The sequence below is a fragment of the Podarcis muralis genome, chromosome 4, assembly GCF_964188315.1.
Source record: "Podarcis muralis chromosome 4, rPodMur119.hap1.1, whole genome shotgun sequence".
NCBI lineage: Eukaryota > Metazoa > Chordata > Lepidosauria > Squamata > Lacertidae > Podarcis > Podarcis muralis.
In genome coordinates, this window is record NC_135658.1 from 53,857,782 (window position 1) to 53,874,484 (window position 16,703).

The 16,703-nt window shown below is 42.5% G+C and overlaps 1 protein-coding gene across 2 annotated transcripts; it reads right to left on the minus strand.

Annotated features, from left to right (window-relative positions):
* Window positions 1-1,347: 1,347 nt before the first annotated feature.
* Window positions 1,348-7,377, minus strand: LOC144327511 (uncharacterized). Of its 2 annotated transcripts, XM_077927325.1 has the most exons (6): window positions 7,292-7,377; window positions 7,001-7,051; window positions 6,384-6,515; window positions 3,965-3,999; window positions 3,238-3,388; window positions 1,348-1,721 (listed from the first exon to the last, which is right to left on the minus strand). In XM_077927325.1, exons 2-6 carry the CDS (start codon window positions 7,041-7,043, stop codon window positions 1,687-1,689), a joined length of 396 nt encoding a protein of 131 aa, XP_077783451.1. In that variant the 5' UTR covers window positions 7,044-7,051; window positions 7,292-7,377; the 3' UTR covers window positions 1,348-1,686. The 2 variants fall into 2 exon arrangements, with proteins under 2 accessions (XP_077783451.1, XP_077783450.1); XM_077927324.1 differs by lacking the exon at window positions 7,292-7,377 and having other exon boundaries at window positions 1,349-1,721; window positions 7,001-7,224.
* Between the last annotated feature and the right edge of the window lie 9,326 nt (window positions 7,378-16,703).

Sequence of the window (16,703 nt, forward strand, 5' to 3'; positions counted from 1 at the left end):
AAATCTGAAGCATAACTCTGCCCAATTGCCTAAGTGAAAAGCGCTTTGCTGTAGCTGCATTGTGCTCAGTCTTTTAAAATATTAGAAACTCTTTGCACCTTTGATTTCTAGTATGATGTACAAATGTAAGGCTTCACCTTTTCTGTGAAGCAAATAGAGAGGATATTAAGTTATTCCACGATGTGAAACCAGAGGGGCAAGGAAATGAAAGGAAAAGTTTGGCTGTTACTTCCATGGAATTTGATACGTGAGGAAAACACACACAACATTAAGACACTGCGTAATATAGTCCCACAAAGAGCAAGTGGCTTTTGACTATCTTTTGAATGGCTTCAAGAGACTCATTCACTTATAAAGACTTCTGCATTAGTCACTGGCATGCCACAGAACAGTGCATATTGTGTTTTGATCACCGGAGTTCATTCTTTAGCATTTGATGCAAAAAGGTACCTTTTTAAGAGTTAACCCCAGTAAAAAGTTTTACTGGAAGATGACTTGCATAAGCTTCCTCACTCTCCTCTATTCATTCCAACATGCTTGCATAGGCCACCAAATCTATTGCTCTAGTGTTGGTACTATTTACTCTTAGATTTCCTGTACCTGAAATTCTTCTTTGCAGTATCCTCTACAAGTGGTCCATGAATCAAAGGAAGAGCAAGTAACAGTGATGTTCCATGTATGTACATAATAAGGCATCTGATACATTAAGATTTTCCATAGGAGTGAATGGACATGTTAAAGAGAGTTTCCTAGCATCAGCTGTAGGCAAGTCCAATTTTGAAAAAGTCCAATTTTGAAAAAGTATCTAGGACACCTATTTATGTATAATTAAATCAGGCATACAGAACTTCCAGCCCAAGGGCCAAATTAAGCCTGACATGGGTCCTATTTTCCCCCAGCCATGCCCACATGCCACACACCTGTCATCATACAACAGGTGTGGGGCAGGTAAAGCTGCAGCTGCAAAGGAGCAATTGGGAGCCTTAGAGTACACTCCCAAAATTGAATTTTGCATTAAATGCAAGCCCTGCTCAAATTGGTTCCACTCAGGATCTTCTGGTCGATGCTCCCAAGTGGAGGCTATACCCACAGAGAGATGGGTTTGCATACAGCAGGATTCTTTGCTGCTGTGGCTTGAATTCAAATCAGGGCTGCAAAGGAAGAACATGGAATGACTTTATGGACTCACAGTTCTCCCTTGAAGTTGAATCACCTGATGTCATATATCAGGTGATTGACAGGTGTGTGGCTCTGCCCACCTGTCAAAAGTGTCCTGCTCTGGCTTGATCCAGCCCCCCCCCCGAATTAGAGAAACAGGCTTGTTTATCAGTAACCCTTCATGTTTACAGTAATCCCCCCAAATACAGTCTGAGAGTTTTAAAACCAGCCACAAACATTCCCCTGCTTCTTACAGTGGACATTCCATTTATGCCACATTGCTTGTATAAAAATTACTTTATTATATTATCATTGAAAATAAAAATACTTGACATGAATCTTAAATACTGACACGAGTCGTTCAAATACATATGCGCACAAAGCAAATATGGTCAAACGGTTATTTATACTAATATCTGCTGAATCTTCTCTGTTGAAAAGAATGTTTTCAGATTTTGAAGATTTCATTGTCAGAACTGGATTCCTTAATCTCCACAAAGGTTCGTTGATTTGATGTGTTCAAAAAACCTACTTGCTTTGCACACAGTATTTCCAAAAGCAAGCTGGAAAAGAACAAAATAGCCTCTTGTTAAAACATGGTTCATATGGGCATGTCTCGCATCTGGAGCTTTGCTTATTCTGGACATACCTGAGGTTCAGTTCACCACTGTTTATCCCCTTCTCCTCCCCCATTTCCATATGCCTGTTTTTCAGAAGGTCTGTTTGATTATTAACAAACTTCTAAGCTGCTCAGCATTATAACAGACCAACAGAGTGGTTTCCAAAATACTGTAAAACCAAAATATAATACATAGAAAACAAACAACTGAAGGTACCATTGAATTATTATGATACCATCACAGATAAAAGCAGGGGCTCAACACATCCTAAGATTTGAATAGCTTAGCTTTCAGTTACCATTGTCGGCATCCATCTGTCTCAAGAGACAATGGAGTGTGCCTCCAGGAGTGAAGTCAAACTGCTGTGTTAGTACTAAAGCGACCTCCCTGGGCACAAGCCTGGGCAGTTTGTATGAAGGTCCTGAGCTGTCTGTACAACAATACCCCCTTGCTCGGCCTCACTGATGAGGTCCAAAGGAAGGAAGAGCAGAACATTTGGCACCAGCGGCTGCTGGGGTTGCTGGAAGGAGGCATACAGGACAGCAACCATCTGAGGGACTCCAGATTTGTGCAGAGTTTACTGCTTATGCCTTTTCTTCTACCGCAGACACCCCACAAGGCAGAAGAGATTTAGGACCAGAGTTTTCCTTCTCCTGGAAGGGCTACCTTCCCAGTTTGACAAGCCCCATCTGCCCCTCACTTCTCTCTTCACTTTTCCTGACCATTGGACCTACTATTAGTCTCATCGCTCAGTCCACCAGAGCCTGTCTTCGCACGCAAAGTCCCTAACTCCCTGAGGATTTGAGATCCATTGGCTACCCTCACCTGGTTTAGCTGATGGTGGGATAATGAGAACCCCCCACCCAGCCAACCTCAAAGCCCAGGTTGGATGGTATGTTATGTGGAGTGGTGCCCACTATCTAGTATGCTTAGAGAGATATGACATATTTACTATGTTTATAATTATAATTATGTTTATAATAATCTTGACATTCCTCCAAGGAGCTCAAGGCAGCTTACATAGTTCTCCCTATTCCATCGTACTGTGAGGTAAGTTACTTACTGTGAGGTAAGTTAGCCCTAAATTAACCCTAGAGGGTGTGCCTAACCCTAGAATTACACGTCACAATAAAGTTTATATGTACTTTCTCCTACATGACTAGTTTTAGCTTTTTAACTGACGAGCTGACCTCTGCTCCAGCAACCTTTTCTTCTGCCAGTAGTGGTCCATGGAAACCCCTCCAAAGCACGAACAGGCTTCCTATAGCAGGTGTCATAGTGCAACACCATGTGGGACAAAATGAAGATTCCCTAGGATCAGTGACTCTGGAAAGGAGCCTGGCCTCTTGGCCTCCACACACAGAGGGCTGTTTCATGACCCAACTGACTTTTATTCAACACTTCAGAGTTTTAGGCAATCAAACAGAAAGGAACCTGATTTTCTTGCTGGAAAACACACCTCTTTTCTTTGCTTTCTTAGAAGATGATGGTGCTGCTTTCCTGAAGTTTTTCCCAATTAAAGGAGATTTTCTCAGATGATCCTTCCTTGATTCAGCAACATCATCTTGTTGCGAGAAAGAACGACTGGCCTGAGGTTCATCTAAAATATCCTGTCCAGAAAAGAAATCCAGAGAGAAAATGTTTTAAAAATTGCAGCTTAAGAGCATAAATGTGAACCTGAAATGAGAATTTTAAAAATAATAATTCTGGATTCAGTCATTTTCAGTGTGTGCATTGATATTTTCACTCTTACAAGGTGTGCTCCATTCAGTTCAATGGAAGGGGCAGTTCCATTTGCATGCTAAGGGCTGCTGCATGCTTAAGGTTAGCCTGTAATTAAATAGCCTTTATTTGCAGCTACTCCAGGCACCCTGGGGAACTCACAGGGTGAGTTAAGATTCAGGGAGATAAGCTTCAGGAATCAATATTTAAGTATCGTATTTTTTGCACCATAACACTCACTTTTTTCCTCCTAAAAAGTAAGGTGAAATGTCTGTGCGTGTTATGGAGGGAATGCCTACGGGTGGCATGCCTACGGATTTTCCTCCTCTAAAAACTACGTGCGTGTTATGGTCGGGTGCGTGTTATAGAGCGAAAAATACGGTATATCCCTGGCAAAAGAGAACAATTATTCTGAATACTGGAAACTTTGGTAGGAGGTGTTTAAAAAGCTGACAGCTTCTTACCTTTCTGATGGTCTTTCCAAACTTTTTGGCGTAAGCTGAAATGCAAATTGGGAAAAGTATTTAGTAGATACTTTAAAGAGAGTGAAAGCATGCTACCGCCACTATATCATGCAGGGGGACACTTGTGGAATTGTGCTGAAATTTGGGGAGGCACTACCTTCCAAGACCTGGGGAGATGTTTCAGAAATGGTGTTCTTAGACCACCCCCATGATGCCCTTCAGATCATGCCACTTGAAACTAATGAGGCTCTGGCCCTCTGACCTCATCTAGGTTCAGCCTAACAATGCCAACCATTTCTCTCTCCCAGCCCTCCTGAATGGCTTCGTTGCCTTGACTTTATACCCGCTGCAGATATGTAGCATTTATTGCTGCTTCCCATACCAGCCCCTAAACTCAGGGTGATTTAGAACAGTGGTCAGTGCACACAGAACTGCATTCTTCCTTTAAAGGCATCCAGTATCTCAGCAATAGGGTTACTTTCACCTCTTCAAATAAATCTGCACACTGGGTTTTCTGTTTGGACACTTTCTGTTCCCCAATTAAGAGAGCATGGGCATTTCTTGTTTTTGTGGGTTTTATGCTACATGGGGTAGTTTTATGGAAGAAGCATACTTTTATTCTGTGTAGTCTTAAACAGGGCATACATGTTTTCTCAAATTATGTACGCCAAGCAGTCTAGGGAAGGAGTGGGTAGGTTGTTGCCTATTTCAGGCTCATTATTTTTTGTTCCTGTTATTTTATGCCTGTTGGATTCACCTACTTTTTAGTATTAGCACTATTATTAACCTGTGGTATTTGTTGTAAAACATCCACACATAGGAGTAACCCTCCCCCAAAAACTTCAAAGATTTTCCATTTTAATGTTCCTTTTCATTTGGACCTGTGAGATACGTTCTGGACAAAAGAAGTGCAATTCTGCAATGTTTTAACTCTCCTCCTTCTTTTTAAAGATATAGCACACATATCAATGGTCAAAAAAGCATTAATTAAATGTTAGGTGTTCTTTGAATGTTGCCAATATCCAAATATTTCAGAGCATGAAGCATTGCAATATTTGAAACACATATCATTGTAAGAATTGAAGATATAAGATATCAAACCAATTTGCTTTGCAAGTACCATAAATAACAGAGACATAGATGGAAGACAATTAAGACCAATGATTCATTTTAAAAAGACCACACGAAAATATAATGAAAGGCACGGGCATTTGTCAGATGCATTTTGATCACTAGCAGAGTATCAAACTCTGAATGATACAGCTCTGGGAAATACTACATAGACCCCGGAGACTCAAAACGTAAACATCTCTGAACTTGAAAAATAGAGCTAATGAATGGCCTTTTCCTCAAAAACCTAATGTCCAGTTCTTCTCTTACACTCTAATGATCAAACTGATGGATTACGGCAGTTTGTTTCTCATATGGCACTCAGATAGCTCAACGATCATTGACCTTATTTGTTGCATGCATATATTTTTGCAATTGATACATTTTTAAAATATGCAATCCTCTTTTTGTCCCAGTACTTTGTGCTCAGGTGAATCAGTTCCACTATGCTGCAATCCTCTATACTCAGAAGTAAGGCTCATTTAACTCAGGAGGACTTAATTCGAAGTCTGCATGCATAAGATTGTTATTTACCTGGGTATAAGCCCCACTGAATGAAATGGAGCACAGTTCTAAGCAGAATTGCTTTGCTAGGCTGCAGTCTAGCAGTGGGGCTTACGTCCAAGTAAACTTGCATAGGATTGCTCTGCACATGTGTCCATAACTTGACATTGTCTCCAACCCTTTTCAAATGGTTTCTTAATTACAGTAATATGATGAATTTAATTATTTCTATTGTAGTACAGTTCATTTCTATATACATTTATGCAGTAATTGTGAACCTGAATTTAAGTGACTGAACTGAAAGGATCTCTAAAACCTTTTCAACTTGGCCCCAGTTTTCCTATGAGATTGCTTTAGCCCACATGTGCCCACTCAACCACTTTGAGTGGCAAAATTGGCACTGCTATAGGTGTCACATAATAGCCATTCCACATTTGTAAGAACTCAGTCGTTTAGTGTGGCAGTGCCTGCACTTTGGAACTGCCTGCCTATTGAGATCAAGCAGACACCTTCACTTCAGCACCTGCTAAAAACACCCTTGCTTAGACGAGCCAACTCAGATGCTTAGAAAGTTGAGGCAATTTTAATCTGTTTCATTATTTTAACTTTTGTAAGTATTAAGTATGCCTGTGATTTTTTCTCAGTTTTATTGTTTTGCAAATTGCTTTGACGTGTATACATTTTATGAAATAAACTATTTTAAAAAATGAATTAGTTACATGCCATTAAATTTATTGCAAACAATCCATTATGGCTTAATGCATCCATACAGTTGATGGTAGGCAATGGTTATTATATGAATTACCTTGAAGTCCTGTGGTCTTGGGATCTAATCTAGGTTTGGTACTTTTCTGTATGTCATCAAATGCTGATAAAAATCCCAAGATCTTCCTCTGCTGATTAGATGCAGACTCTTCCATGGCTCTTTGGCTTTTACCTGAAAAGAAAAAAGACCTATGGTCTTATTTCTTGTAGCATGTTGATGTCGGGGAAATGGCCAGCTTCATATATCATATAATTGTGAATTTGGAAGGGACAACATGGGTCATCTAGTGACTCCAACCCCCTGCAATGCAGGAATTTTTTGCCCAAGGTGGGCTTGAACCCACAACCCTGTGATTAAGAGTCTCATGTTCTGCCAACTCATATAGTCAAACCTATGCTTTTGATGTAATTCACATGCAAATGCCCAGTACCTGGAAACAAATCTGTCTTGTACAAAGTCTAGTGGTATGAAATACGGTTGGCGGAATTCCTTAGATTCTGACTCATCCCTGTTAAATGTTGCTTTCTGCAATAACACAGCACAAGTCTTCCTTTTTTCTTGCAAAACTTTTCATTCAAAACTCTGCTTAAATTGGCCACACTGTGCAATGAAGGCATTAATAGAACCGGCAGTATGGGAACAGAATTTTAGCTTACCTTCTTGATGTTGAAGTTTGTCAAGCATCATTGGAGGAGACATTGTCTGAACTGTTGAAGAAAAGGCAACAATGATGAAGAGACTAAATAACAAGATCCCCGTTTCCATTGCAAAAAAAATGGGATTGTGTCGGTTCCTAGGTCTGTCCTCTGTTAGCCAAGGGTCGGTCAAGACTCTTTGTCCAAGTTTTCTGTCTGGTCAAGTACACGGCACTAGCTATGGACTTTTAAACCCTTGTTTCCTTTCGTTAGCCAGAAAATAAATTCCCCCTCAAATTCCACTTTACTAACCTGCATTTTGACATTTGGCGCCCCGTCTCTTTCTGTTTCCTGAGGTTTGCTTTGTGCCCTTCTAGTGATAGTCTCCAACGTCAGAGCTCTTTTCTCTTCTTAAGCAAACACATTAACTTTGTGTTATCACTGCTTGAACAGGACAACCTCCAAAATGTGTACGCAAACTTTGGGAATAAAGTAACCGGACTGGGGGTGGGGAGTGACGGCGGAAGGTCAGCCATTGGAGACGGAAAATAACCTTATGCTTTACATTGTCTCCATTCTGATTTTTAATGGGGATGCTCATTAAAAAGGTACGATTCGAAACATGCTGGTGATGACGCCAGCGGTCAATCTAGCAAACATCCGAGAGACAAAGACTCAAAAGTGAGCTGCATGGAGACTGGTACTAAAAGGAGCGAGGAGATAAATGTAGGATGATAAAGTCAGCCCAGAAGGACTTGTCGGAAGTGTGTCCAACTCAATAAATATCCGAACCCAACGCCACTTCACCTTTTCTGATGGCTAAGAGATCTCCCTTAGCAAGCTTCAGAGGTATTTGGGGGTCACAATAGGTTTCTTAAACCAAAAAGTCCTCCCGTTTCCTGAATGTTATATGACATTGGAGGTGTAGTTAATGGCAACCTTCCCAGTCAGCTGCTGCTGGAACATTGATTTTTATACAAAGATGCCTCAAATCCTGTTCTGAAGATACAGTACCCCAGCTGTCTGCATGAGAACTTTAACAGTTCGCAGGAGATAATAATCCACAACACACATTTAAAGCACATGGATTCAAGTTCCAAGAAAGGAAATTCCGTCTAAATATCAGGAAGAACTTCCTGATAATAAGAGCTGCTCAACAGTGGAATGGACTCCCTTGGGAGGCAATGGACTCTCCTTCATTGGAGGTTTTTAAGCAGAGGTTGGAAGGCCATCTGTCATGGATGCTTTAGCTGAGATTCCTGCATTGCAGGGGGTTGGACTAGATGGCCCTTGAAGTCCCTTCCAATGCTACAATTCTATGATTCAACACACCTTTAAAGGGCATGAATTCTCCCAAAGAATCATGGGAGGTGCGGGTTGTTAAGGGTGCTAGGAATTGTAGCTATGTGAGAGGGAAACTACAGTTCCCAATATTATTGGGGGGGAAGTCATGTACACTGAATGTGCTTTCATTGTATGATGTAGAACTGTCTGCAGGTGGCAGAGATAGGTGGCCTAGATACGTATCTCTAGCCCCTTTCAGGTATTATTCGAGGATTAAAAATGAACCTAGAATATACTCCTTCAGGGAACTAAAGTTCACAAAATTTATGGGGAAGATGCTCTGGAACTGCAACAAGACAAGTCTCCTCATGGCAGAAGGTCGGAAAGTTAATTAGGAGCATAAGGCTCTCAATGGCTACCAGCCACAATGGCGAGGTTCGACCTGCACCGTTGGAGACGCTATGTCTCTGCCTCCCAACTTTTCAAGGAATCCTTTGGCTAGGAAGTATACAAAAGACCATCTCAGCAAAACTTACAGGCTCTGCTTTTCTACTGTCCCCAGATCTTGACACATACAATGACCTCTTCAACTTAAACTGAGCAAAGTAGTTCCATGTGAACCAGGAAAATATCTGCCGAGTTCACAGACGATTAAGCAGACTTTTCAAACTCTCTTTCAAAGCCATATTGATTTACCAGCATGCCAAACAGCATTAGGATCCAACAGCAAATAGCTCAGGTCTGTTTCGGCTGTAGAGATTCTCTCTCACCCCTCACCCCCCCCCCGCCCTGAGTTTCAGATTTAGTATCTGAGCAGCAAAAGTTATTTATATCACTTTCATTTTGAAATGGTTGCTTTTGTAAAGTCAGCAACATCTTCTGGCACCTGTGATTGATCTCAAAACAAGTGGAAAAGTAGCATAAGAATTTAAGGATTTGAGATGTACTTGCCCCCAAATCATATGACGTTCCATTTAAGGAAGACTTTTCACTTTACAGTGGTACCTCGGGTTACAGACACTTCAGGTTACAGACGCTTTGGGTTACAGACTCCGCTAACCCAGAAATAGTACCTCGGGTTAAGAACTTTACCTCAGGATGAGAACAGAAATTGTGCAGCGGCTGCACAGCAGCAATGGTGGGAGGCCCCATTAGCTAAAGTGGTATCTCAGGTTAAGAACAGTTTCAGGTTAAGAACAGACCTCCAGAATGAATTAAGTTCTTAACCCGAGGTACTACTGCACATTTAAAGCACTATGACGCCACTTTATACATTCATGTGTTCCCCCAAAGAATTCTGGGAGCTGTACATTCTTAAAGGAGCCGAGCAGTGCTATTTTTCTAGAAAAAGAGGTGCTGGAAGTCACAACGAACACCTCCCTTGTTGTCTTATAATGGCATGGCCCCCACCTGAAACAAAGCCCTGCTGCTGCTGGTAGTTGTTAGGAGACCCTTATTCTCCCCAGAGAACTACAGTTCTCAGTGTTTCCTGTGAAAACTGTGGGAAATGGAGCTCTGGGAGGGGAGTAGGAGTCTCCTAACAACAACCAGCACCCTTAACAAACTACAGCTCCCAGACTTTTTTAGGGGAAGAAATGACTGTTAAAAGTGACACCCTAGTTGTCATGACAATGGTAAGGAGGAAGAGGATCCTGGCAAAGGTTGCAGCTGGGACTGGGACAAGCAAGGGGCAAGCTGGGGATGGGGAAGGAGAGGTTGGTGCAGGAAGTACTCACAGGGTGATGGAGGATGACGAGGGGATGGGGGCACCCATCACCAGAGCCAGAGTGGGATCTGAGATGTAGGGAGCAGTAGGAGTGGTGCTTCCGGAGGCTGAGGCAGGCAAGGACCCACAGCTCCCTAGCTGGCCAGGTGGGGCTCCTTAGCTCTGGGAAGAGGTGTGTGATTCCTCAGCTGGAGTAGACTCAGAACAGGTGAGGGTCACATGACTCGTCAAGCCCAGGTGCTGCAATCAGCATGTAAAGTATAAAAGCCCAGCTGTGGTGCTGTATCTGCTCAGCTCCCCATGTTGAGGGACCTTGGCTGGGATGTTCCTGGAGTACCATGGAACTGTGCTTTGGGTTTGACTCTGGATTGTATCCTGACTGCTGGACTTCAGACTTCACTACTTGGATTGACCCAGAACCTTGTTTCCTGAATTTTGGACTTTGCTTGTGTGGGTCAACCCTGGAACTATGGCTAACCTTAATGTGTTGCTATGACCTTTATAACCAACCCTTCAAAAGTTGTATTGACTTTAAAAACATTTTAGTATATATCATGGTTGTTGCTATTAGCTGTCTTGAGTGATAATGTAAAAAAAAAAAGGGCAGGGTACAAATTCAAACAATAAGTACATAGTTAATTTCATCAGGTGGAATTTCTTTCACTACTTCGTCGGTGAGAAGCTTCACCTGTCGTATTTGTGCCTGTTAATGTGTCTGTAAAAAGGCAATGGAGTCTTGTCAGAGAAAAATGTAGTTTCCCCCAGTGCTGTGCATAGCAGTGTTAAAAGCCTGGATGTGCTGAATAAGGTGGGGTGCTTTTGTTGTCACTGCACAAACCGTGATATGTTCGCTGCCAATTAAAATGCAATCATAGGATTAGACTGTTAACAATAACTCTGTTTGGCAAAATGCCCCATTTGCTTTTGCATCAGCCTTCATTTCCCACAAAACATTTTGCACACATTCTTAACTATGTATTAATGCTGTGTGTGTGAGTTCTCGAGCGCGGGAATCGTATCCATTAAACACATTTAAACCGCAGGAACATTTTAGGTTCGTTTGTGTTGCAATGTTGGTCAAGGGTGTCCTCTAGTGGTACAACTGCAATCTACCACTTAGCGAGAACCACGAAGGAAAAGAAATCCCAGATGTGTCGGGAGAAAGGGGAGGGAGGATAACGTCAACCCAAACTCTAGATTCCCTTTCAGAGCAGCTAGTAAATTTAATAGCTGTTTTTACATACAAACAAATCATAGGCTACAAAGAATAAAGTATTGTTTGAGAGGAAAATGAAGCAGGCCAGGCATTTTGAAAAGGCTCTCATTATGAAAGCAAAGAGGCTTCACTGCGTTTGTGTGTGACATCCAATCTATATTCTTAACTCCATGTGAAATGACCTGCCAATGGAATGTAGAGACTTTTGAAGGTGGACTCTTTCATCCTGTTTCCAGTCAGTGTGGAGAGGGTACAACAACAACAACAACAACAACAACAACATTTGGGTCCACAATTTTCAGGAGGGGAGACCTTTTTTCAGGCCAGGGGCCACTCATTTCTGGGCAGCCTTCCAAGGTTCATATGCCAGTGGTGGGTGAGGCCAGAGGCAAAAGTGGGTGGAGCCACGCTATGTCACTGTTATGCAGAAGGCTAATTTGTACACACAGTGACGCACCCCTCTCTATCCTCCCTGCACACTTGCAAGAGGCATGGGCAGATTTCAAGGGCACATTCCAGCCAGTCAGAAACAATGAGTACACAGCAGGGCCAGTGAGGGTCTGGGGGAGAGTTCCCAGGGCCAGATAGAGAGGCTTGGAGGGCTGCGTTTGGCCCTCACCCCTGTTTTACAGCATAATCTCAGCTCCAAGTGTTCCTATTTTAGTAGGACATCACACATTTCAGAAGCCCATCCCGATTTCTGACTAAAGTGAGGCTAAAATGGAGTACTTCTGAGTGACACCAGTACTCCAAATTCACAATGGCCACCATTGCCATATCACCTCCATCTTATTGTAAGCTTGGGCAGCCATCTTTTTTTAAAGTACAGTGTCCATTTGTGCAGAGGTACCTCGGGTTAAGAACTTAATTCGTTCTGGAGGTCCGTTCTTAACCTGAAACTGTTCTTAACCTGAGGTACCACTTTAGCTAATGGGGCCTCCCGCTGCCACCATACAATTTCTGTTCTCATCATGAAGCAAAGTTCTTAACCCGAGGTACTATTTCTGGGTTAGCAGAGTCTGTAACCTGAAGCGTCTGTAATCCGAGGTACCACTGTACATATCATTATATGTACAGTTACACCAGAAGTGACATAGGGCTGCTTCTTGCAGTGTTTTTGTAGTAATTTTTGCCTGACGTGGCAGAGGTGCTTTGTAGCTGCTCCTAGCAGTGATGAAAGTGAGAAAGTATAAGAAGAAAGCAGCCCTCAGCCCATCTCCTAAGTAGAATGATTGAACCATTGCTTGGGCAGTTCCTAGATGTACAGAGGATCTGTGATCTCTTTTCAAATTTTGGTCCAAGGGAGTTTGTCTCAAAGTGAAGTACTTCAAAAGCACAGGCCGACTCGCAAGAGCTAGCAGCTAAAGACAAGGATGCCTGGACTCCAGGACTGGCTGCTCACAACCTTGATAGAGATGACTATCCTCTTCTGTTTTGAGTGACAGTCTCAGAAGTATGGAGGCAAGGCAGTCTCCATGCAGGACACATGCTAGAGACTTCATAAGAGCAACTCTCAGATGTTATTTTCCCCCAACAGCAGTCGTCCTCAGGATGAGCCTCAAACAGGAGGAGCCTTGCCCAAGAGGAGCCTCTTCAGTTCAAGGAGCTCAGTCCGCTTTAGCAGAGGAGACAGACACTACTCCACTAGTAGGGTGTGTTGAATTTTTCAACTTCCAAAAACGAGGGGTGCTTAAGAGTTGCAACATGACTTGGGAATTCAAAAGTATTTGAATGAAATTAATATAGTTTTGCTTGGTAAGTAAAATGTGTGTAAAATCACCTTAAAATGAGAGGGATGGATAGCATCCCTAGAAAATGAAAGAACAACGTTAACAAAGACTACTCTACAAATAGATATGGTTCCGTACAATTTTTGAGGAAACACTTACCAAGGGGAAAGTTAATGCTTCTTAATTCACAGCAACTTGGAAGAAGCTCTCTTCTTCAGTTCACCTAAGCAGGTGCCACTTCTCTGTATATTCTGCTGCTCTGCTCAGGTATCCAAGAGCTTTTTCTTGTCCTAAATGAATACATGGAGGGTTGGGTGGGATGCTACAAGGCCAAAAAGCTTGCCAACTATCTGGCCAATTCTTTGACAGCAACCTCCCAGTCATCTGCTGTTTCTCTCTAATTCTTCTCTTTTTGGATCTATTCCTACATTTCTTCTTCCATGTTTCATTTACCTCATTTCAATTTCAATGCTGTAAAATAAGTAGTAGTGATTCAACAAGGCTGAAACTTTCAAACAAATGTGTTTAAATTTGACGTCAGGGGCTAACCCACAGCTCTTTGACTCACCCAGATTAAGAGTTTTTGGACTGATTTTAGTGGATTTGTGAGGAAACGAGAGCAGCCCTGATGGATCATAACAAAGGGCCAACTGAGCCAGGATCCTGCTTCCCACAGTGACAATTCATTCTTTTTGCAGTAAGGAAAGTGACAAGCAGCGGAGTAATTTTTGTGCGCCCTTGGTGGCAGTGGCAGAGCTTCATGCTCTGGCACCGGGGGCATGGCGCATGTCCTGGGGGCGTGATGCGCCACTCCTGGGGGCATGGCATGCATCCTGGGGGTGTGGTGCACCACCCATGGGGGTGTGGCGCACTGCCTGCGGGGGCATGGTGCCCAGAAGGGGGGCAGCCACAATGGCACCCCACCTCTTTCACCGCCAGTGTTTGGTGGGGGCCAGCCCGGCCAGCCCCCAATGTGCCCCTGATAATCAGCATGATTAAAATTAATTGAATTCACCCACTTAACTGTCTTTAAACTTGTCAGTAGGGATGTGTGGGTGCGTGCAGGCGTGCTTGCTCGATTGCAAACATGCAGATGTGTCCCATGGCAGCTTGTGCTGTCATAATTAGCCAGATGTGTGGAAGGTGCATTCTACAGAACAAAGAGCTGGAAGCTCTCGCAGAACGCTGCACTCAGTGTACTAATATTTCAACTGACAAGGAAACCATCACAACTCTGGATTTATGACAGAGCTAGTAAGGCATAAATTGCCAGCACTTATATGATGCGCACACACTGAGCTTGTGAACTCTGAGGCATGTGTTAGCCTCTGCAAGCCGAGTTCTGGAAATCTCATAAAGAAACATGAGCAGTTTGGAGTCCTGTTGAGATTAGTAGAGTTCTACAGGATTTGGCACATAACCCCAACCTCTTTGCTTCTCCAAATCATCTAATATAACACAAGGCTGCTCAGTTGCTGGTTTGATATATACCAGTGGATAGAAAATATATGCCTGTGTATTCTGACAGGCTGGTGGCTGCCCTGTTGCTGATTCAAAGTGCCTGTGCATTGTGGGATATAAAGATAAAGGGCCCCTGGATGGTTAAGTCCAGTCAAACCTGACTATGTGGTGTGGCACTCATCTTGCTTCAGGCAGAGGGGGGCAGTGTTTGTCTGCAGGCAGCTTTCTTGGTCATGTGGCCACCATGACTAAACCGCTTCAGGCACAACTGGACACTGTGACGAGTTTACCTTCCCACTGCAGCAGTACCTATTTATCTACTTGAGCTGTCATGCTTTCGAACTGCTAGGTTGGCAGGAGCTGGAACAGAGCAATGGGAGCTCACCCTGTTGTGCGACTTGAATTGCTGGTAGGCAAGCCCAAGAGGCTCAGTGCCACCCTCTCTGTATTGTGGAATATAACCAGCCTCATATAACCAACATGATTAACACTAATTAATGCATAAAGGGGTTAAGACCATAGAGTAAGCTGTCCTGCCAGGCTTAGCTAGGTTGCACGCCCTCTTCTTGGGAGAAAGAGTTACCAAACTCCTTGTTATGCATGTGAAACTACCAGTACAGAGGTCCTTTACTTTTACCTTTTACAGAGGTCTAAACTAGATGTTCTCGGCTTAGACGGCATGGCTTTAGCAAGCCATCTTTGTGTTTCTGTACAAATAATTTAGAAATGTTTACCACTTTGGAACTAACCTAAGTTTTGCTGCCTGTCTTTTCTTGCTGTTGTATGGAAAAGCAAATGAATCTAATATTTGAAGAGTTTGTAAGGAAACAATTTTTAGCTTACCAAATGTGTGGTTCTATTTCTATGCTAAAGGAAGTGGAAAGCTTTGGAAGAAACTTAGAAGGAGGTATTTTAAAGGTCTATCAGCCTATATTTCCACACTTTACTTTGCAGCATGTTTGTTCTGCAAAGTCTCTGCAAAATCTATGCTGGGACTGTCTCACCCAAGAGTACTTGCCTCAAAGCTGGATCTAGGCATCCAGAGAATTATCCTTTTATTTTAACCAAATACCAAAATTCAAGAGACCTAAACACAGACGATCTTCTGGGCTGAGGATCTCACTGGAGTTCTCCAGGTGGGCATTTGTATATGCAGAACCCTGCACTGTGAAATGCTTGCTTATCACAAACACAGCAAAAGATTGCAAGATTTGACACTCTACAAATAAGACCATCCATGCAAAGCATCAATGCCACATGTAACATTGTGAGCATGGTAGTGGGTCCTCTAACCACATGGAAGCATCTAAGCCATTCTAAAACCAGTATTAACTGATTTTAATTCCAAAGTGCTTTTAGCTACAAACTCTTGGATATCACTCAGGCTAAAACACAACAGTAATTAATTTGCAGCAATATAAAATATTATCAATATGGAAAAAATTAGTTAACACTCTCTTCTTTGCAAGACTGAAATTAAACCTCTACAGGAAATCTAGCTTTTTTTAAAAAAATAGGAAAAAATGTTCACAAGGCCTGTTGAAAAAAAGATGGGCTTTACTGCATATCAGATCTATGATTCCATGCTTTTAAAAGTTTGAGGCCAAACATTATTTATTCTATGTCAGACAGAAAGCTTCATTTTAATGCTTGTGTATTAAATTTTCTTCTTAATTTAGTTTATCATTTTATCCCAAACCCAAACAATTCCCAGACAATGACTCGTACTAATAGTAGTCTGGGAGACTTTCAGATGCCCCAGCAACTTCAAACCAGAGAGCGCAAGCTCCTGAAGTCTGACTACACTGCTACAGACAGTATACCTGTGTACACCAGTTGCTGAGGCTCACAACTTGTGAGTGAGGTTGCATTCAGGCCCAGCTTGTGGGCTTTTTATTGGCATCTGGTTGGCCAATGTGAGAACAGGATGCTGGACTAGATAGGCCTTTAGCTTAATCCAGAAGGGGGGGTTCTTATATTCCTTATGTTCTTAAGTAGGGTTGCCTTGTTTCAAAAAGTAAAGAACAGGACACCCCAAAATTGTTGAGCGCTTTTTTGTATGGCAGCCCTATCTTAAGTCAGCTGTTGAGTATATCTGTGAAGAACTATGGATTTGGGTTTCACAGCAAGCCCTTTTTTTTCAACTGTGATCGATGAGAGAATTAAACATGCCAGAGTAAAGTACACTGGATAAAAGGGAACTTAAAAAAAAAATATGGCTGGACCGTATCCTCCATGTTTTAGTTTCAGTTATGCATCTTGTGGCACCTTAAAGACTTAACGTGTTTATTACGGCATAAACCTTCA

Excerpts from the sequence above, each read along its gene's own strand:
- LOC144327511 (XM_077927324.1), bottom strand. The coding sequence starts at position 7,109 with ATGGAAACGGGGATCTTGTTATTTAGTCTCTTCATCATTGTTGCCTTT. Across the intron at positions 6,516-7,000 it reads CAAACTTCAACATCAAGAAG|GTAAAAGCCAAAGAGCCATG; the intron begins GTAAGCTAAAAT and ends TTTTCTTTTCAG. Across the intron at positions 3,389-3,964 it reads TTGGAAAGACCATCAGAAAG|GATATTTTAGATGAACCTCA; the intron begins GTAAGAAGCTGT and ends TTTTCTGGACAG.